This window comes from Mobula birostris, chromosome 3, assembly GCF_030028105.1.
Source record: "Mobula birostris isolate sMobBir1 chromosome 3, sMobBir1.hap1, whole genome shotgun sequence".
Classification (NCBI taxonomy): Eukaryota; Metazoa; Chordata; class Chondrichthyes; order Myliobatiformes; family Myliobatidae; genus Mobula; species Mobula birostris.
Genome location: NC_092372.1, coordinates 3,219,381 through 3,242,544, shown reverse-complemented (window position 1 = coordinate 3,242,544; position 23,164 = coordinate 3,219,381). Strand labels below are relative to the sequence as shown.

Below are 23,164 nucleotides of genomic sequence, written 5' to 3'. Positions count from 1 at the left end.
CAGGTCCTCCAGACCCAGTAAGGTCTTTACAAATTTTCTCTGTACTCTTTCAAACTTGTTTACATCTTTCCTGCAGGTTGGTGACCAAAACTACACACAAAACTCCGAAGTATGCCTCAGCATTGTCTTATACAACTTCAACATAACATCCCATCTCCTTTACTCAATACTTTAACTTATAAAGGCCGATATGCCAAAAGCTTTCCTTATGACCCTATCCACCTGTGACACCTCTTTCAATGACTTATGGACCCGTACTCCCAGATCCCTTTGTTCTACCACACTCCCCAGTGCCCTGCTGTTCACTGTGTAAGACCTACTTTGTGTCCTACCAAAGTGCAAAACCTTGCAATTGTCTGCATTAAATTCCACCTGCCATTTTTCAGTCTATTTCCCAGCTGGTCCAGGTCTCTCTCCAAGCCATGTTAGTCTTCCTCACTGTCCACTATAGCCCAATCTTGGCGTCATCTGCAAATTTGTTGATCCAGTTAATTCAGAGGATTGATGTAGGTGACAAACGACAAAGGACCCAGCGCTGATCCTTGAGGCAGTCCACCAGTCATAGGCCTCTAATGAGAGGCAACCATCTACAACTACACTCTGGCTTCTCCCACAAGGTCAATGGCTAATCAAATTTACTACCTCATCTTGAATGTCGAGTGATGAACCTGCTTGATCTATCTCCCATGTGGGACCTTGTCAAAGACCTTACTAAAGTTTGTGTAGACAACATCCACTGCTTTGCCTTCATCCACTTTCCTAGTAACTTCCTCAAAAAACTCTTACGATTGCCTAGACACGACTGACCATGCACGAAGCTATGCTGACTATCCTTAATCAGTCTATGTCGATCCAAATAATCATATCAAGTCCCTTAGAAAGCCTTACAATAATTTTCCTACTATGGATCCCAAGCTCACCAGCCCATAATTTTCTAGTTTATTTTTAGAACCTTTTTTAATTAGCAGAACATCATCGGCTATCCTCCTATCCCCTGGAACCTCATGTCACTAAGGATAATTTAAATATCTCTGCTAGGGTCGCAGCAATCTCTGCACTTGCTTCCTGCAGGATCTGAGGGAACACCTTGTCAGGCCCTGGGGATTTATCTGTCCTAATTTTCCTCAAGACAGCAAACACCTCCTCCTCTGTACACTGTACAGTGACCATGAAGTTGATGCCACTTTGCCTCATTTATATAAGAGTCTGTATTCCTTTCCTGAGTAAAATACAGATACAAAACATTTATTTAAGATCTCCCCCATCTCTTGGCTCCATGCATGGATTATCATTCTGATCTTCCAGAGGACCAATTTTGTCCCTTGTAATTCTTTTGTTCTTAATATATCTGCAGGATCCCTTAGGATTCTCTTTCAGCTTGGCTGCTAGGGCAACCTCATGTTTTCTTTTCGCCTTCCTCATTTTTTTTTAAGTGCTCTCTTGCATTTCTTGTATTCCATAAGAACCTCAGTTGTTTCTACCTACCTACTCCTGCCATGTACCTCCATTTTTTTCTTAACCAGGACCTCAATACCTCTTGAGAACCAAGGTTCCCTACAGCTGTTAAATTTATCTTATATTCTAACAGGCACACATAAGCTTCGTACTATCAACATTTCACTTTTGAAGGCCTCCAACTTATCAAGTTCACCTTTAGCAGAAAACAGCCTGTCCCAATCCATACTTGTTGATATTGTGGAATGAAATTCCTCCACCATGTTGTGATGACTACATCTTTCATAGAGCATGAATCCACAGACCACTCCACAGACAGATGCACACAAACACAGACACACACACACTCACACTGAACACATGTATACACATACACACACAGAGACACACATACTCAGTCTCACCCAGACACACACACACTCACACAAAGGGAGCTCAAAACATCGTCAATAGATGCTGATATTGTGGACTGAAATTCCAGCTCAAGGTACGAATGAAAGGGGGAAATCAGGACAGCCATTCAGAAATGGCCACATATCAGAGAGTAGCTGGTGCAGCAAGTTCAGTCAAGAAGAAAAGTCTCACTATACTGCAAAACTGCTCATTCACTTATTTTGTTTAGAGTTACAGCACAAAACAGACGATTTCAGACCACAGAGCTGGGCCACCCTGCAACCCGCCAATTTAACCTTATTCTAATCACACAACAATTTACAATGATCAATTAACCTACTAACTGGTCTTTGGACTGTGGGAGAAAACCAGAGCACCTGGAGGAAACCCACGCGCACACGGAAAGGAACGTACAGACCTTCTAACAGAGGATGCTCTGAACTCAGACTCCGACACTAAAAGTGTCGTCCTAATCGCGACACTACCATGGCGCCCCAGTTATATCAGAGATATTGCAGAAATTAAAATCTTACTTCAATGATTGAACTGGAAAGACCCCAATGACATAAAATTAATCAAAAATCATAGACTCAGGAAATTTACTCAGGAAACTAGCATAGGCATAGCGTATATGGAAGGAAAGGAAACAAGCAGTAGTGTCATGGACCATATAGAGATTAAAGAGGAGGAGGTGTTTGCTGCCTTACAGCGAATAAAGGTAGATAAATCCCCCGGGCCTGACATGATATTTCCTCGGACCTTCAGATAGACTAGTGTAGAAATTGCAGGTGCCCTGGCAGAAATATTTAAAATGCCCTTAGCCACGGGTATGGTGCTGGAGGGTTGGAGGGTAGCTCATGTTGTTCCGTTGTTTAAAAAGGGCTCCAAAAGTAAACCAGGTAATTACAGGCTGGTGAGCCTGACATCAGTAGTAGGTAAATTATTGGAAGGTGTTCTGAGAGATCGGATTTACAAGTATTTGGACAGCCAAGGGCTGACTAAGGATAGTCAACATGGCTTTATCCGTGGTAGATTGTGTTTAAATCTTTTAGAGATTTTCAAGGAGGTTACCACGAAAGTAAACGAAGGAAAGGCTGTGGATGTTGTCTACATGGACTTAGTAAGGCCTCTGACAAGGTCCCACATGGGAGGTTAGTTCAGAAGGTTCAGACATTAGGTATCCATGGAGAGGTTGTAAACTGGATTCGAAATTGGCTGTGTGGGAGAAGACAGACAGTAGTAGTGGATGATTGCTTCTCAGACTGCAGGCCTGTGACCAGTGGTGTGCCTCAGGGATCTGTGCTGGGACCATTGTTGTTTCTTGTCTATATCAATGATCTAGATGATAATGTGGTAAATTGGATCAGCAAGTTTCCTGATGACACTAAGACTGGAGGTGTTGTGGACAGTGAGGAAGGCTTTCAAAGCTTGCAGAAGGATCTGGACCAACAGGAAAAATGGGCCAGAAAATGGCAGATGGAATTTAACGCAGACAAGTGTGAGATGTTGCATTTTGGAAGGACAAATCAAGGTAAGACATACACAGTAAATGGTAGGGCACTGAGGTGTGCCGAGGAACAAAGAGATCTGGGAGTTCAGATACATAATTCTCTGAAAGTGGCGTCACAGGTAGACAGGGTTGTAAAGAAAGCTTTTGGCATCCTGGCATTCATAAATCAAAGTACTGCGCATAGGAGTTGGGATGTTATGATGAGGTTGTATATACATTTGTGAGGCCAAATTTGGAGTATTGTGTACAGTTCTGGTCACCTAACTATAGGAGGGATATCAGTAAGATTGAAAGAGTGCAGAGAAGATTTACTAGGATGTTGCTGGGTCTTCAGGAGTTGAGTTACAGGGAAAGATTGAACAGGTTAGGACTCTATTCCTTGGAGCATTGAAGAATAAGGGGAGATTTGATGGAGGTTAACAAAATTATGAGGGGTATAGATAGAGTAAATGTGAATAGGCTCTTTCCACTTAGGTTATGAGAGATAAATACGAGAGGACATGGCTTTAGGGTGAAAGGGGAAAGGTTCAGGGGGATCATTAGGGGGAACTTCTTCACTCAGAGAGTGGTGGGAGTGTGGAACGAGCTGCCATCTAACGTGGTAAATGCGGGCTCACTCTTAAGTTTTAAGAATAAATTGGATAGGTACATGGATGGGAGAGGTCTGGAGGGTTATGGACTGGATGCAGGTCAATGGGACTAGCGAAATGAAGTTTCGGCACAGACTGGGAGGGCCGAATGGCCTGTTTTCTGTGCTGTAGTGTTCTATGGTTCAAGACAGATGTTAAAGGTAATTAACAAAGGAAAGCTGAAAACATTCACTTATACTTTCATCACTTATTTAACAGAAGACTATTTTATCCAATATAATTGTTTGGAAGCATTCAATCCTCAGCACTTCCTGTCTGTTTTCCAGCCTCTGGAACAGGGGAGGGGGGGTGGGAGGGATTTGCTCCCAAGTGCAAATACCTCAACCTACATTGAGAAGAGATTCATTGATCATTGTTTTCTGGTAAAAATTGTATACAAACATTCACACATTTTGTGCATATGGAATGATCAAAAAAAGCACAATACAAAACAAAAATCAAAAAGTCACTTTGCAGTTTTCCTGTTTGCATGGTTAACACTAGAGCAGTTACAGCTGTGTGGTTAACACTCACCCTATGTACTGCAGGGGGTGGCTCTGGTGAATGACAATCCTGCAGGTAGGGCAGGTGTTATTCTCTTCGAGATATTTCACAAGACAGCTCCTACAAACTGAAACAAACCAACAGTTCATCAATATCTCATTGTCTACAATCCACTTTGGCAAGAACAGTCTAGCGAACAGAGCTCCTGACAAAGACAGTGCTTTTTTTTCTCCGAATTAGTAACTAAGGAAGTGCTTGCTTAAGAACAATCAAAAGCCTAACATTAACAAGTAGTATGACCCAGGGGGTAGAAAGGCAGATTGATGTCTGAGTCCTTGGCCACATCAGTACAATTTGCCTGCATTGGGGGAATAAAAGCAGAAGGATGGATGAACAAATTAACTAACACAGGAAAGCATTCAAGGGGAAGAGTGACAATCAGTGTGGCAATGAAAAGAGCAAGCACAGCAAGACAGACATTCCTTGCGACCAACACTGTTGTCTGTCTATTGCAGGACACCTGCACAGACCTGCGGAAGAAACTGGCAGCTCGGACCAATGATAAAGGAGGGAAGTTCCACTGGGTTCAACCCAATTGTGTTAACATTGAATTCTCTAATTTCTGGTAAACTGTCAAGAAAACCTTTTCTCTCTCCTCCTGATCCGTGGACAAAGCATAGCTAACAAAACTAATTCTAATGTCTATTGATATAGTGGCTGAGCTCTGAGGCTTTGAGCTGCTGTGGTTCACACAGATGAGAGAATGAATTCCAGGACTTTGGTTCAGTACCACAGAGATCTACTTCAAGGTTAGAGTGGTGTACAATCAGAACAGGAGTATGTTTAAGTAATGCCTTTGAAATAGAATAGACTACAGGCTGCTGCAAGGCCGTCTGCAGCTGGTGGCCAAGGGTTCTGAAGTTCAGAGTATTGGGTGGTACGATAATCAAGGTGGTTTCTTTAGATGATCAGAATCTTCCAGAATTTAGTCATCTCAGCAAATGGAGAATATTCCACTACACTCCATGCTTAAGAAAGGCATTGGCGAGTCACCCATTATAAAACACAAGGTCACCGTCCTGATGCACCTAGCAGAACGAGGCTTCGGGTTAGTACAATGCCCAGGATATTGGTGGTGGAAGATCATATAGCAGTAATGCTGTTGAACATCAAGAGGTGGTGGCTCAACTCCCTTGGTTTTTCTGATGGTCAACGTTATCAGTCTGAGCTTGAATCCAACACACATCTCATTGCCTGTGTGTACAGGTGCCTTTTTTAACCAAGTTGCACATTTTAACCCAGATCACTTCGCAAATCCAGCCACAATTACAGCAAATTGTAATAGACAATAGGTGCAGGAGTAGGCCATTCGGCCCTTCGAGCCAGCACCGCCATTCACTGTGATCGTGGCTGATCATCCACAATCAGTACTCAGTTCCTGCCTTATCCCCATAACTTTTGACTCCACTATCTTTAAGAGCTCTATCCATCTCTTTCTTGAAAGCATCCAGAGACTTGGCCTCCACTGCCTTCTGGGGCAGAGCATTCCACAGATCCACCACTCTCTGGGTGAAAAACTTTTTTCCTCAACTCCGTTCTAAATGGCCTACCCATTACTCTTAAACTGTGGCCTCTGGTTCTGGACTCACCCATCAGCGGGAACATGCTTCCTGCCTCCAGCCTGTCCAATCCCTTAATAATCTTATATGTTTCAATCAGATCACCTCTCATCCTTCTAAATTCCAGAGTATACAAGCCCAGTCGCTCCAATCTTTCAACATATGACAGTCCCACCATCCCGGGAATTAACCTCGTGAACCTACGCTGCACTCCCTCAATAGCAAGAATGTCCTTCCTCAAATTTGGAGACCAGAACAGCACACAATACTCCAGGTGTGGTCTCACCACGGCCCTGTACAGCTGCAGAAGGACCTCTTTGCTCCTATACTCAATTCCCCTTGTTATGAAGGCCAGCATGCCATTAGCTTTCTTCACTGCCTGCTGTACTTGCATGCTTGCTTTCAGTGACTAATGTACAAGAACACCTAGATCTCGTTGTGCTTCCCCTTTTCCTAACTTGACTCCATTTAGATAATAATCTGCCTTCCTGTTCTTACCACCAAAGTGGATAACCTCACATTTATCCACACTAAACTGCATCTGCCATGCATCCACCCACTCACCCAGCCTGTCCAAGTCACCCTGCATTCTCATAACATCCTCCTCACATTTCACACTGGCACCCAGCTTTGTGTCATCTGCAAATTTGCTAATGTTACTTTTAATCCCTTCATCTAAATCATTAATGTATATTGTAAACAGCTGCGGTCCCAGCACTGAACCCTGCGGTACCCCACTGGTCACCGCCTGCCATTCCGAAAGCAGATGCCAGCACCATGTGATAAAACAGAAACACATTTATCACATGGTGCTGGCATGCAAGGATTCAATCCCCTTGCATGATACAATAGTTTATTCTTGTTCTAATTACTAATGGTCTTAAAGTTATTACAGATGTTTCTGCACTTTAACCATATGCCAAGCAAGTGACCAAGATTGATCAGTTTAATATCATTGAATGGGAACGTATCCTTGTCGAAATCCCACCCCCCATCAAGTTCAAGAACAGTTACTACCCCACAACCGATGGTTTCACTTAAAGACTATCTTGTTATTCCATGCTTGTTCATTTCCTGTTATTTCATACTTGTTATTTATTGCTATTCATTTATATTTACATTTGCAGTTTGTTGTTCATTGATCCTGTTAAAAGTTACTGTTCTATAGATCTGCCAAGTATGCCTGCAGGAAAAAACATCTCAGGGTTGTATGTGGTGACATGTATGTACTCTGATAGTAAATTTTACTTCGAACTTTCTTTTGAACTTTAAAATTGGGACTGTAGTTGACATGATGTTTCTAATTTCAGAACTTATCAGTTTGATGATAATGCTGCAGCAAATATTTCTGGTTCCAATGCCAAGATTAAGAGACCTATCTCAGGCAATAACCACTTCGGGAAATTAGAACATGCTATTCACAATATAGTAATATACCACATCTTTCAGACTGATTTTCATCCCTAAGGACCTAAGAAAAACGTAATTGAAACAGGTCGCACAGCCCTCGAAGCTATCCTGCCTATCAATAAGATCAGTTAAACTGAGGCAGAGTGACACAACACTGAAAAAGGCTCAGTGACCCAATGCACTGATAACAAAGCATCCATTAACAATCGAATTGAATTTGATTAGTAGAATCTCAGGTGGTGAGGAGAGGGTGTACAGGAGTGAGATATGCCAACTAGTGGAATGGTGCCACAGCAACAACCTGGCACTCAACGTCAGTAAGATGAAAGAGCTGATTGTGGATTTCAGGAAGGGTAAGACAAAGGAGCATATAACAATCCTCACAGAGGGATCAGAAGTGGAGAGAGTGAGCAGTTTCAAGTTCATCGGTGTCAAGATCTCTGAGGATCTAACCTGGTCCCAACATATCGATGTAGTTATAAAGAAGGCAAGACAGCGGCTATACTTTATTAGGAGTTTGAAGAGATTTGGCATGTTAACAAATACATTCAAAAAATTCTATAGTTGTAGCGTGAAGAGCATTCTGACAGGCTGCATCACTGTCTGGTATGGAGGGGCTACTGCATAGAACCGAAAGAAGCTGCAGAAGGTTTTAAAACTAGTCAGCTCCATCTTGGGGACTAGCCTACAAAGTACCCAGGACATCTTCAGGGAGCAGTGTCTCAGAAAGGCAGCGTCCATTATTAAAGACCTCCAGCACCCAGGGCATATCCTTTTCTCATTGTTACCATCAGGTAGGAGATACAGAAACCTGAAGGCACACACTCAGCGATTCAGGAACAGCTTCTTCCCCTCTGCCATCCGATTCCTGATTGGACATTGAAGCTTTGGACACGACCTCACTTTTTGAATGTACAGTATTTCTGTTAATGCACATTTTTTAACTCTATTCAAAATACATAATTTGATTTACTTGTTTATTAAGTTTTATTTTGTGTATTATTACTTTTTTCTCTCTCTCTGCTAGATTATGTATTGCATTGAACTGCTGCTGCTAAGTTAACAAATTTAAGGTCACATGCCGGTGATAATAAACCTGATTCTGATTAAATTGAATTGACTTTATTACTTACATCCTTCACATACATGAGTAAAAATGTTTACACAACATCTCCATTTGAAGGTGCAGTTTACAGTAATTTATAATAAATAGTATGTACAACAGGATAGTCAGTACAACATAGAAGCAGAAAGAGGCCCATTTCCCACTGCTGTCTGCAAGGAGTTTGTACATTCTTTTCATAACTACGTTAGTCTCCTCCGGGGGCTCTGCTTTCCTCCAGCAGACGGGTCAGTAGGTTAATTGCTCACATAGGTGTATTTGGACAGCACGGGAAGGGCCTGTAACCACACTGTATCTCTAATTGGTAAATAACTCTTCCGTACTGACTGTGAATCCAATCCACAGAGAACTAAACTGCTCACTTTACTCCAGTCCAATCCACACGTCCTGCTCAAATGCCTTTTAACATGACGTCACCAAAGACTCAAACAGATTTCTGCAGATGTACCATGGAGAGCATTCTGATGAGATGGATGTTGGCAGCCCCCAGCACATCCTCGGACTGTGTTGGTCATTTACACAAACAATGCATTTCACTGTGTATTTCAATGTTTTGATATACATGTGACAATTAAAGATTTTCTTCGGCAGTTGAACGGGGCACGACTGCGCAAGCACGTGTAAGTCGGACCTTGAGGCAGCGGGAGTGTTTAAAAGCCAGAAGATTAACGGAGCGGGTGACGTTATAGCGGGCGACGGAGTAGAGGGAGACAGAGTAGGAAGGCTTTGGCTCCTGAGGCCTCGGCAAGCAGAGGCTGAGGTCGAGCTTCACTCCAAGTGAGGTAAGGCCGGGTAAGTTCCTTTAATAAATCTAATTACCTTCGGAGTAGGTAATGGAGGCAGCAGTTAGGGCAGTTGAGTGCTCCGTTTGCAGTAGGTGGGAAGTCAAGGCGAGCACAATCGTCCCTGATGACTACATCTGTAAAAGGTGCATCCAGCTGCAGCTCCTGACAAACCGAGTTAGGGAACTGGAGCTGGAGCTGGATGAACTTCAGATCATTCATGAGGCAGAAGCAGAAATAAACAAGAGTTACAGGGAGATAGTCACCCCTAAGAGTCAGGAGACAGGTAGATGGGTGACTCTCAGGAGAGGGAAGGGGAATAGACAGAATTAGCAGATCACCCCTGTGGTCGTTCCCACCAATAATAAGTATATCATTTTGGATACTGTTGATGGGGACGACCTACCAGGGACAAGTTGCAGTGGTTGCGTCTCTGGCACCGACACTGGACCCTCAGCTCAGAAGGGAAGGAGGGAAAAGAGGAGAGCAGTAGTGATAGGGGATTCGATAGTTAGGGGGACAGATAGGAGGTTCAGTGGAAGAGATCGAGAATCCCGGATGGTCTGTTGCCTCCCTGGTGCCAAGGTCTGCGATATCTCGGATGGAGTTCTCAGTATTCTCAAGAGGGAGGGTGAGCAGCCGGATGTCGTGGTCCATGTAGGGACCAATGACGTGGACAGGAAGAGTGAGGAGGTCCTGAAAGGTGAGTTTAGGGAGTTAGGCGCCAAGTTAAAGGACAGGACCTCCAGGATAGCAATCTCAGGATTGCTGCCAGTGCCACGTGCAGGCGGGTTTAGAAATAGTAAGATAGCGCAGATCAACATGTGGCTGAAGACATGGTGCAGGAGGGAGGGCTTCAGATTTATAGATAATTGGGCAGTTTTCCAGGGAAGGTGGGACCTGTTCCGGCGGGACCGTTTACGTCTGAACTGGAGGGGGACAAATATTCTTGCAGGTAGGTTTGCTGGAGAGGCTCCGATGGATTTAAACCAAATACAAAGGGGGAGGGGAACCAGAGTGTAGGAACAGATGTAGGGGAGAAGGAAGAAAAAGGAAATCAAGTTGTTTGAACAGTTAGTGATAAACAGAGACTAAAAGGTTGTAAGAGGAGTATGGTAAGAAAGGTGGATGAGCTTACAGCATGGATTGATACGTGGTAGTATGATGTGGTAGCTATTAGTGAAACATGGTTGCAGGCGGGATGTGATTGGCAACTAAATATTCCTGGATTTCGTTGCTTCAGGTGTGATAGAATCAGAGGAACAAGAGTGGGAAGTGTTGCATTCCTTGCCAGAGAAAATATTACAGCGGTGCTTTGGCAGGATAGATCAGAGGGTTCATCTAGGGAAGCTATTTGGGTGGAAGTGACGAATGGGAATGGTGTAGTAACACTTATAGGGGTGTATTATAGACCATCTATGGAGAGCGAGAAGTGGAGGAGCAAATTTGTAAGGAGATAAGATATTTGTAGTAAGCACAAGGTTGTGATTGTGGGAGATTTTAATTTTCCACACATAGACTGGGAAGCCCATACTGTAAAAGGGCTGGATGGTTTGGAGTTTGTAAAATGTGTGCAGGATAGTTTTTTGAAGCAATACATAGAGGTACCAACTAGAGAAGGGGCAGTGTTGGATCTCCTGTTAGGGAATGAGACAGGGCAGGTGACGGAGGTATTTGTTGGGGAGCACTTTGGGTCCAGTGATCACAATACAATTAGCTTCAGTGTAATTATGGAGAACGATAGGTCTGGACCCTGGGTTGAGATTTTTGATTGGAGAAAGGCTAACTTTGAGGAGATGTGAAAGAATTTAGGAGTGGATTGGGACAATTTGTTTTATGGGAAGGATGTAATACAGAAATGGAGGGCATTTAAAGGTGAAATTTTGAGGGTACAGGATCTTTATGTTCCTGTTAGGTTGAAAGGAAAGGTTAAAAGTTTGAGAGAGCCATGGTTTTCAAGGGATATTGGAAACTTGGTTCGGAAAAAGAGAGATATCTACAATAAATATAGGCAGCATGGAGTAAATAAGGTGCTCGAGGAATATAAAGAATGTAAAAAGAATCTTAAGAAAGTAGTAAAGCTAAAAGAAGATACAAGGTTGCTTTCACAAGTACAGTGAAAATAAATCCAAAAGGTTTCTACAGTTATATTAATAGCAAAAGGATAGTGAGGGATAAAATTGGTCCCTTAGAGAATCAGAGTGGACAGCTATGTGTGGAACCAAGCAATGGGGGAGATTTTGAACAATTTCTTTTCTTCAGTATTCACTGAAGAGAAGGATATTGAATTGTGTAAAGTAAGGGAAACAGGTAGGGAAGTTATGGAAACTGTGATGATTAAAGAAGAGGAAGTACTGGAGCTTTTAAGGAATATAAAAGTGGATAAGTCTCCAGGTCCTACAGGATATTCCCTAGGACCTTGAGGGAAGTTAGTGTGGAAATAGCAGGGGCTCTGACAGAAATATTTCAAATGTCATTATAAACAGGGATGGTGCTGGAGGATTGGCGTATTGCTCATGTTGTTCCATTGTTTAAAAAGGGTTCCAAGAGTAAACCTAGCAATTATCAGCCTGTGAGTTTGACGACAGTGGTGGGTAAATTCATGGAAAGTATTCTTAGATATGGCATATATAATTATCTAGATAGACAGGGTCTGATTAGGAACAGTCAACATGGATTTGTGCGTGGAAGGTCACGTTTGACAAATCTTACTGAACTTTTTGAAGAGGTTACTAGGAAAGTTGACGAGGGTAAAGCAGTGGATGTTGTCTATATGGACTTCAGTAAGGCCTTTGACAAGGTTCCACACAGAAGGTTAGTTAGGAAGATTCAATCGTTAGGTATTCACATTGAGGTAGTAAAATGGATTCAGCAGTGGCTGGATGGGAGTCGCCAGAGAGTAGTGGTGGATAACTGTCTGTCAGATTGGAAGCTGGTGACTAGTGGTGTGCCTCAGGGATATGTACTGGGTCCAATGTTGTTTGTCATATACATTAACGATCTGGATGATGGGGTGGTAAATTGGATTAGTAAGTATGCAGATGATACTAAGATAGGTGGCGTTGTGTATAATGAAGTAGGTTTTCAAAGCTTGCAGAGGGATTTAGGCCAGTTAGAAGAGTGGGCTGTAAGATGGCAGATGGAGTTTAATGCTAATAAATGTGAGGTGCTACGTTTTGGTAGGACTAATCAAAATAGGATATACATGGTAAATGGTAGGGCATTGAAGAATGCAGCAGAACAGAGGGATCTAGGAATAATGGTGCGTAATTCTCTGAAGGTGGAATCTCATGTGGATAGGGTGGTGAAGAAAGCTTTTGGTATGCTGGCCTTTATTAATCAGAGCATTGAGTATAGGAGTTGGGATGTAATGTTAAAATTGTATAAGGCATTGGTAAGGCCAAATTTAGAGTATCGTGTACAGTTCTGTTCACCGAATTATAGGAAAGATGTCAACAAAATAGATATAGTCATAGTCTTACTTTATTGATTCCGGGGGAAATTGGTTTTCATTACAGTTGCACCATAAATAATAAATAGTAATAGAACCATAAATTGTTAAATAGTGATATGTAAATTATGCCAGTAAATTATGAAATAAGCCCAGGACCAGCCTATTGGCTCAGGGTGTCTGACCCTCCAAGGGAGGAGTTGTAAAGTTTGATGGCCACAGGCAGGAATGACTTCCTATGACGCTCTGTGCTGCATCTCGGTGGAATGAGCCTCTGGCTGAATGTACTCCTGTGCCCACCCAGTACATTATGTAGTGGGTGGGAGGCATTGTCCAAGATGGCATGCAACTTGGACAGCATCCTCTTTTCAGACACCACCGTCAGAGAGTCCAGTTCCATCCCTACAACATCACTGGCCTTACGAATGAGTTTGTTGATTCTGTTGGTGTCTGCTGCCCCAGCACACAACAGCAAACATGATCGCACTGGCCACCACAGACTCGTAGAACATCCTCAGCATCATCCAGCAGATGTTAAAGGACCTCAGTCTCCTCAGGAAGTAGAGACGGCTCTGACCCTTCTTGTAGACAGCCTCTGTGTTCTTTGACCAGTCCAGTTTATTGTCAATTGGTATCCCCAGGTATTTGTAATCCTCCACCATGTCCACACTGACCCCCTCGATGGAAACAGAGGTCACCGGTACCTTAGCTCTCCTCAGGTCTACCACCAGCTCCTTAGTCTTTTTCACATTAAGCTGCAGATAATTCTGCTCACACCATGTGACAAAGTTTCCTACCGTAGCCCTGTACTCAGCCTCATCTCCCTTGCTGATGCATCCAACTATGGCAGAGTCATCCGAAAACTTCTGAAGATGACAAGACTCTGTGCAGTAGTTGAAGTCCAAGGTGTAAATGGTGAAGAGAAAGGGATACAAGACAGTCCCCTGTGAAGCCCCAGTGCTGCTGGTCACTCTGTCCGACACACAGTCCTGCAAGCACACGTACTGTGGTCTGCCAGTCAGGTAATCAAGAATCCATGATACCAGGGAAGCATCCACCTGCATCGCTGTCAGTTTCTCCCCCAGCACAGCAGGGCGGATGGTGTTGAACGCACTGGAGAAGTCAAAAAACATGACCCTCACAGTGCTCGCTGGTTTGTCCAGGTGGGTGTAAACACGGTTCAGCAGGAAGACGATGGCATCCTCAACTCCTAGTCGGGGCTGGTAGGCGAACTGGAGGGGATCTAAGTGTGGCCTGACCATAGGCTGGAGCAGCTCCAGAACAAGTATCTCCAGGGTCTTCATGATGTGGGAGGTCAATGCCACCGGTCTGTAGTCATTGAGGCCGCTGGGGCGCGGCGTCTTTGGCACAGGGACGAGGCAGGATGTCTTCCACAGTACAGGAACCCTCCGGAGCCTCAGGCTCATGTTGAATACATGGCGAAGTAGTCCACATAGCTGAGGGGCACAGGCTTTGAGCACCCTGGTACTGACACCATCCGGTCCTGCAGCCTTGCTTGGGTTGAGACGTTTCAGCTGTCTTCTCACCTGTTCAGCCGTGAAGCCCACTGTGGTGGTTTCGTGTGGGGGAGGCATATAGTCATGAGAGCAGGGTGGAGGACTGTGAGGAGGGGCAGGAGGGGAGAGTGGAATATGTGTTGGTTGGGGGCCGACAACAGATGGCTCATGTGGGGGATGGGCAGGGGTCACAACGTTTAAATCTGTTAAAGAACAGGTTAAGTTCGTTGGCCCTGTCCACACTGCTTTCAGCTCCTCTGTTGCTAGTTTGCCAAAACCCAGTGATGGTCCTCACCCCCTTCCAGACCTCTCTCATGTTGTTCTGCTGGAGTTTCCACTCAAGCTTCCTCCTGTACCTGTCTTTAGCCTCCCTGATCCTGGCTTTCAGGTCCAGAGAGAGAGTACAGAGAAGATTTACTAGAATGTTACCTGGGTTTCAGCACCTAAGTTACAGAGGAAGGTTGACCAAGTTGGGTCTTTATTCTTCGGAGCGTAGAACGTTGAGGGGGGACTTGATCAAGGTATTTAAAATTATGAGGAGGATAGATAGAGTTGACGTGAATAGGCTTTTTCCATTGAGAGTGGGGGAGATTCAAACAAGAGGACATGAGTTGAGAGTTGGGGGCAAAAGTTTAGGGGTAACATGAGGGGGAACTTCTTTACTCAAGAGAGTGGTAGCTGTGTGGAACAAGCTTCCAGCAGAAGTGGTAGAAGCAGGTTCAATATTGTTACTTAAAGTACAATTGGATAGCTATATGAACAGGAAAGGAATGGAGGGTTACGGGCTGAGTGCAGGTCGATGGGACTAGGTGAGAGTAAGCATTCGGCATGGACTAGAAGGGCCGAGATGGCCTGTTTCCATGCTGTAATTGTTATATGGTTATAATCTTGAAATCTTTATTTCTATTTATGATCAAGCCCTCAAACTTCTTTGTACTCGAGTTCCCTATTTTTACCTTTCTTGACCAGATCTTTGTAAATCCTCCTCTAACCTCCTCAAAGCCAGCATGCTCTTCATTCAATGCGTTGAGAAGAAAAGCACACAGCATTCAATCATGGAGCACCCAGAAATGAAACAGGCCCTCCAGCCTACCCAGTCTGTGCCAGACTATTATTCCGCCTCGTCCCATCGACCTGAACCTGGACCGCAGCCCTCGACCCCACATCCACCTGTTGTGCTGGCAGCCTGTTCCACACTCTCACCACCCTGACTGAAGATCCCCCTCAGGCTCCCCTTGAACTTCTCACCTTTCACCTTTAAACAATAAGGTTCTAACTGGTGTATAAAATACAAAAGTACTTTTTAAAATGTGTCTTCTCTTAGCTCCTATAGTGTTGGAATATACCGATGGTATTAGCCATTCAACTGGAAAACAATGATTGCCACCTTGCCAATATGACAAAAAAAATTAAACTCCTAACATGAAAAAAGTAAAAGTACTCAAAAATCTTACAATCCCTTACTTATCCCTTACCAGTACTGCAGGTAATAGAGCTTTGACCAGCAACCAATCCAGACATCGGAGGTTTGAGAGGAGGGAATTTCACTCAGGTCCACTGCCCGAGTAGAAAGAGGGAATGGCAAGCAGATCACGGCAGCGCAAAAGAGCTTTGACCAGTGACCAATCCACATTTGAGATTGATTAGCAAGAGCAAATTATAGGAAGGCAGGGACAAGCGCAGCGGCCATCGTCCGAGTGGGCAGAGTCAGGCTTTAGCTCTTCGAGGCATCAGCAAAGACAGACCAGTCAGAGAAGGCAAGGGAAAAGAAAAACTCTGGGTTAAGTTTTCTTTTTCCTTCTCTGCTTTATATCTACTCAGTTAGGACAGTAGGAAATACCAGGTAAGGTAGTGAAATATTCCTCTTGCAGGATGTGGGAAGGCAGGGAGACCTCCAGTGTCCCTGACAACTTTAACTACAAGAAGTGAATCCAGCTGCAGCTTCGAATGCTCCACGTTAAGGAGCTGGAACTGGATGAACTCTGGATCATTCAGGAGGCCGAGGGGGTGATAGATCAGACATGTAGAGAGGTAGTTACACCCAGGGTGCTGGATACAGGAAACAGGGTGACAGTCAGGAAGGGGAAAGGGGTTAAGGAGCCAGTGCAGAGCACCCATGGCCATCCCCTCAACAACAGGTACATCACTTTGGATACTGTTGGGAATTGACCTAACAGAGGAAAGTCACAGTGGTCAGGTCACTGGCACTGAGTCTGGCTCTGACTGAGAAGGTGGGGGAGAAGAGGCACGCTGTGGTGATAATGGATTTGTTAGATCGGGGAACAGACAGGTTCTGTGGATGAGAACGAGATTCCCGGATGGTATATTGCTCCCAGGTGCCAGGGTCGGGAACATCTTGGGTCAAGTCCTCTGTATTCTTAAATGCGAGGGTGAACGGCAAGAAGTCATGGTCCCTGTAGGTACCAATAACATGGATGGGCTGAGTGACAAGATTCTGCATGGAGTGTCCAGGGAATTAGGTGTTAAGTTAAAGGGCAGGACCTCCAGGGTTATGAACTCAGGGTGGCTACTCATGCCACATGCTAGCAAGTCCAGAACTAGGAAGATTATACAGTTTAATAAATGGCTGAGGAGGGAGGGCATAAGATTTTTGGATCATTGGGCTCTGTTCCAGGGAAGGTGAGACCTGTACAGAAAGGACACTGCACTGGAGGGGACTAATACCCTGGTGGGAACGTTTCTTAATGCCGCATGGTGGGGTTCAACTGGATTTGCAGGGGGATGGGAAGCAGAGTGCTAAACAGATAGTGGAGAGGTTGTGGAGACATGTTGTTAAGACCTCAGACAAAGTCAGGAATCAAAAGGCTGAGTGTGGTGCGACTGGAGTCCTGAGCTAGTGTCTTGAACTAGTGTTGGAGGAAAGGTGGATGAGCTCAGGGTATGGATCAACACCTGGAATTACGACGACGTAGCCATTGGGGAGATTTGGTTGCAGGAGGGGCAGGACTGGCAGCTCAGTATTCCGGGGTTCTGTTGTTTTAGATGTGACAGAGCGGGAGGTATAAAAGGTGGGGGCGGGGTGGGGGGGGGGGGTAACTAGTCCCAGAGAATGTCACGGTATTGCTCCCTCAGGACAGACTGCAGGACTCAACTAGGGAGGTGGAACAGAGAAATTAGAAAGGTTATAGACCACATTAATGGGACTATATTACAAACCACCCAACAGACCCAGGGATTTAGAAGATCAAATTTATAAAGTGATTGCAAACTATTGAAAGAAACACGAGGTTGTTAGAGTAACACACACAAAATTCTGGTGGAACGCAGATCACTTTGAAGGTGTCCATGGTCGTTGGACTGGTATTCCATTACGTCAAATGACAAGATGGGATAGAGTTTGTCAAAGTTTCCTTCATCAATACGAAGAAGTCACAATGAGAGAGTGTGCGATACTGGATCTGTTATTAGGGAATGAAACAGGGCAGGTGAGAGAAGTTTGTGCAGGGGAACACTTTCTATCCAGTGACCACACTGCCATTAGTTTCAAAGTAAATATGCAGGGAGTTAGGACTGGTCCATGGATTGAGATTCTAAACTGGAGAAAGGCTAATTTCCTACATCAGTCGTAGGAAAGTTATCTGGAGGTATTCTAAAGGACTGGATATACGAGTATTTGGATACACATGGACTGATTAAAGATAGTCAGCATGGCAGGTCATGTCTAACTAATGTTAGAGTTTTTTGAGGAAGTTACCAGGAAAGAGGATGAAGGCAAGGCAGTGGATATTGTCTACATGGACTTTAGTAAGGCATTTGACAAGGTCCCGCGTGGGAGGCTGGTCATGTCGGTGTTGAGCTAAATCGGATTGAACATCTTCTTTGTGAGAGAAGCCAGAGAGTGATGGTAGAGAGTTGTCTCTCAAAATGGAGGCCTGTGACTAGTGGTATGCCGCATGGATCGGAACTAGGTCCTTTGCTGTTTGTAATCAATATCAATGATCTGGAAGTTAATGTCATTTACTGGATCAGCAAATTTATGGATGACACCAAACTTGGGGGTGTAGTGGACAGTGAAGAGGCTATCATGGCTTGTAGAGGGATCTGGATCAGCTGGAAAAATGGGCTGAAAAATGGCAGATAGAATTCAATGCAGACAAGTGTGAGCTTTAGTACTTCGATAGGAGCAACCAGTTTATATCTTACATAGTGAATGGTAGGGCACTGAGGTGTGTGGTGGAACAAAAGTATCTGGGAATACAGGCACATAATTCATACAGGTGGATGGGGTCGTAAAGAAAGCTTTCATAAATCAATGTACTGAGTACAGGAGATGGGATGTCATATTGAAGTTGTATAAGTCATGGGTGAGGCCTAATTTGGAGTATTGTATGCCGGTTTGGTCACCTACCTAAAGGAAAGATGTAAATAAGGTCCGGGCTGGTGGCGCAGTGACATCAGCGCTGGACTCTGGAGCGAAGGTTCCCGAGTTCGAATCCAGTCCGGCCGCTCCCGGGCACGCTTTCCATCCGTGCCGGGTTGAGTGTCGAGCTCGCAACTCGGCCTTGTGAAAAAAAACTGCGCTGTGAGAAGGACATGGGGGACCACTTACAGAAAAAGTGGTCGCCGAGGCTCTGGCAGAGTACGGCACACAAAAATAAAAGTTGAAAGAGTACAGTGAAAATTTATAAGAATATTGCTGGGTCTGGAAAACCTGAGTTATAAGGAAAGATTAAATAGGTTAGGACTTTATTACTTAGAATATAAAAGATTGAGGGGAGATTTGATAGAGGTGTACAAAATTATGAGGGGTATAGATCGGGTAAATGCAAGTAGGCTTTCTCCACTGAGGTTGGGTGGGACGACAGCCACAGGTTATGGCTTAAGGGTGAAAGGTGAAACGTTTAAGGGGAACGTGAGGAGAAACTTCTTCATTCCGAGGAAAACGTGAGGGTGTTGAATGAGCTGCCAGCGTAAGTGGTGCATGTGATCTCAATTTCAACACTGAAGAGAAGATTGAATCGCTACATTGATAGTAGGTATGTGGAGGGATAAGGTCCAGACGCAGGTCGTTGGAAGTAGTCAGATTATTTTGGCATGGACTAGATGGGCTGAAGGGCCTGTTTCTGTGCTGTACTTCTCTCTGACTCTATGACATACAAAGTATGTAACTTGTCCAAAACAAACATAACATTTGATATGATCACGTTTTCCACAGAGCCAAGTTTTGTGGCTGACTTCGTTAGCAGACATACTAACTGCGACAGAGTAACATAGCCTAACAGCTCCATCTGCTGGCTTGATTTAGAAATGGAAGCAAACTCCACAGGTCCGAAACACCTTTAGTGATGAGGTAAAAGCCAATTTAAACAGAAGAGAATCTGCAGATGCTGGAAATTCAAGCAACACACACAAAATGCTGAATTCCTCCACCATTTTGTGTGTTAAACAGAAGACAAAAGGTTTAACATTAAAGCAAAGATTTGTGTTGAAAAAAAGTTCACCAGCATGTTAGAATAGAGGTGGAAAATAGGAAGATACTACAGTTAACTGCATGGCTGAGGAGGGCTTTAAGTAGATGGATCTTTGGACTCTTCAGCAAGTCAGCTGGGACCAGTACAATAGGGATGGGTTGTACTTCAACTGGAGGGAAACCAACATCCTAATGGGAAGCTTTGTTACTGTTGCTCAGGAGGGTTCAAACTAGTCTGACGTGAGGGTCAAGAGGAAGCTAAAGCAGTACTGTGGCACTGTACATTATGGCTCGGGCATCACTGTACAGCACCACTTGGAAGCTAGTTCCACTCCCTAAAAACTCATTTCCTCATTGACTTCAATGCAAACCACTACATGCAGGTGGAGCACAGACTGGCACATGGGACATGGATGTTATACAGACTGGTACATGAGACTGAGATATCGTGTAGTCCAGCACGTGGGGACATTATACAGACTGGTACATGGGACTGAGATATCGTGTAGTCCAGCACGTGGGGACATTATACAGACTGGTACATGGGACATGGATGTTATACAGACTGGTACATGAGACTGAGATATCGTGTAGTCCAGCACGTGGGGACATTATACAGACTGGTACATGGGACCGAGATATCATGTAGTCCAGCACATGGGGACATTATACAGACTGGTACATGGGACCGAGATATCGTGTAGTCCAGCACATGGGGACATTATACAGACTGGTACATGGGACTGAGATATCGTGTAGTCCAGCACATGGGGACATTATACAGACTGGTACATGGGACATGGATGTTATACAGACTGGTACATGAGACTGAGATATCGTGTAGTCCAGCACGTGGGGACATTATACAGACTGGTAGATGAGACTGAGATATCGTGTAGTCCAGCACGTGGGGACATTATACAGACTGGTAGATGGGACAACTGCCTGTACCATGGATTGGGTACAACTGCAGACAGAGCAAAGAGTTAAGTTGTACCAGAGGCAAAATTCATGAGGGCGAAGAATGCAGGGTTGAAGGTTAAATGCACACAGTATTCCGAATAAGGTGGACAAACTCGTGATGCAATTAGAGATTGGTTGGTATGATGTTGCAGTTAAGAAATAACAGATAACACACTACATACAATTATAAAGTATATTTATGAATGTTAACAACTAAACCATTATTAAACAAAGAAAAAAAGGGGAAAAAAAAACAAAGTCAAAGGTGCGCAAATTGGAGCTCAAATCTTCCAAAAGCTGAAGTTTCCGATGTGTCAGCTCCTACTCACTGATCACCAGTAGGATTTCTCCTTTTAGACTCCATTGAATCATGCATTCATTCCTGTTAGATCGAATTCTGCAGCCAGTCCCCTCGAGCTTCTTCTCTCTCCACCTCCCACTGACAAGACCTCGATATACCCTAGAGTCCTTCACAAAATCCTCTTTGCCCAGTCTTCTCTAGAATCTTCTCCCAATTCCACCATTCTGATTGGATGACAAGACATTCTTAATCAGAACATTGCAACGCCTCATCTTTAATAGTAACCCAAGCACGACCAGCAGAACACACTGCTTCGACAGAAAACCATTCTGTAGAACTCCTGGCCAGCCTATCCAGGGGTTTCCCAACTCTTGGAGACCTCCTCATCCCATCTTCCACTCTTCAGTTTCAAACTCCCCTTGGGATCTGTCCTGTCTACTTGGAGAAGCCTTTCCCTGTCCATTACTCATGCCTTTTAGCAACTCAGGCCCTCCTGTCACTTGACTGAGCTCAGCTTCATCCGCAGTTACTCTGCAGCCCAGCTTCCCCTCACTGTCCAGCCTCAACTCTGCCTGTCACTGCTAGCTCCCTCTGCTACATCCAAGTCAGCATGAGGAGGTTCAGGAATCCCTTCATCAATTATTAGGGAGTTTGCATAAGGTAACATATACCACACCCCCATTTCCTCTGAGCCCATACAGCATTCAGTGGTTAGGTCCCTTTCAGGTCTCTCCACCGACTGCCTTTCTGTTCTCCCACTTTGGTGCAGAGTCCTCCTACTAGATGTAGGGTGCACGTCAGGCTCTGGGTCAACACGTACCTCCTGTCCTAGAGCAAAAAGGTGGTTCTGATGGAGAATTTTGACAGGCCCATTCCCATCTTCCGGCTTCACCGAGAAAACTGGCGCATTGGACATCTGACTCTACACAACATAAGCTTCTCTGTTGGCTCCCAAATTCTTTATTGGAACTCTGTATCCAGGCATCAGTTGAGAGAACCCAATCTTTTGATCATATCTCCTCTCGTTTCCTTAATTCTGCTTCATAGCAGAGACCTCTGCTACTTCATAAGCCTTCTGCAATTCCTTCCTCATGTCAGACACAAACTTAAGATAGGTCTTCTCCTCCAGCCAAAAAGCAGAGGTCTACAGGCAACCTTACTCGGTGCCCAAACATCAAAGAGTATGGCGAGAATCCGGTAGCTTCATTCTGTGTACAGTTGTAGATGTCCAACATGCTGACACCATTTGTTCTTCAAACTGATACCCAGGGTTCTGAGCAGTCCAGCAATGTCCGGTTGAACCTCTCAGGCTGGGGATCATCCTAAGGGAGATAAGGAGTAGTCCTCAACTTCTCGACTCCAAGCATGCCCAGAAACTCATGTGTGGGCCAACTCTCAAAATCCCTTTCCTGAATGCTGTGTATCCCTCTTGAGAGGCTATAAAAAATGAAACACTTTTCCCATGACACTCTGGCCAGGGTGGATGCCCTCTGATCCTTCGTAGGGAAGGCTTCAGCATAGCTGGTGTAGTGATCAGTAATAAACAAGCCACTCGCAATGCTGCTGGAATCAGGTTCCATAGAGGGGAAATCCATACATACTAGATCACGTGGCCCCGCACACTGTAAATGGGCAATGTCTTGCTCTGGATACGTCGAATCCACGACTTACAGTACTTGTCAAACTCGGGCTTCATTCGGGGCTAATAGAATCCATCTCGGACCAATCAAACCGCAAAGGACCTGGATCATCACCAGGTGACTTCAAAACAATCCTCCAATGCTTCTCAGGTAAAACCAACTGGGAACGCCGAGCCATGTCTGGAGGAGACGTGACGTTGTATACAACCTGGTTCCTCAAATCCAGTCTGTTCCATTCTCTCAGAGGTAGAGGTATGGCAGGGTGTTTCATCTTTTCAGCTGGGTCATATCCCCTTCCATGAAGCTGGCCAAACAGTACCGACACAAGGGTCATAGCGCTGAGCTGCTGAAACTTTCCCAGAACTCAACACAGGCAGCTGGTTCGTACTCAGAGCGGTCAAGTTACAGTCAGCTCGTGCAATGGCACAACCAGAGG

At 44.6% G+C, this 23,164-nt stretch overlaps 1 protein-coding gene across 3 annotated transcripts in view; it reads right to left on the bottom strand.

Moving 5' to 3' along the window:
- Positions 1-23,164, bottom strand: part of LOC140194868 (polycomb group RING finger protein 3) — a 261,263-nt gene that overhangs the window by 67,316 nt on the left and 170,783 nt on the right. For all 3 annotated transcript variants that reach the window (XM_072252152.1, XM_072252153.1, XM_072252151.1), the window contains exon 3: positions 4,522-4,618. In XM_072252152.1, coding sequence (XP_072108253.1) covers positions 4,522-4,618 — 97 coding nt within the window. The remainder of the gene's footprint in view (positions 1-4,521; positions 4,619-23,164) is intronic.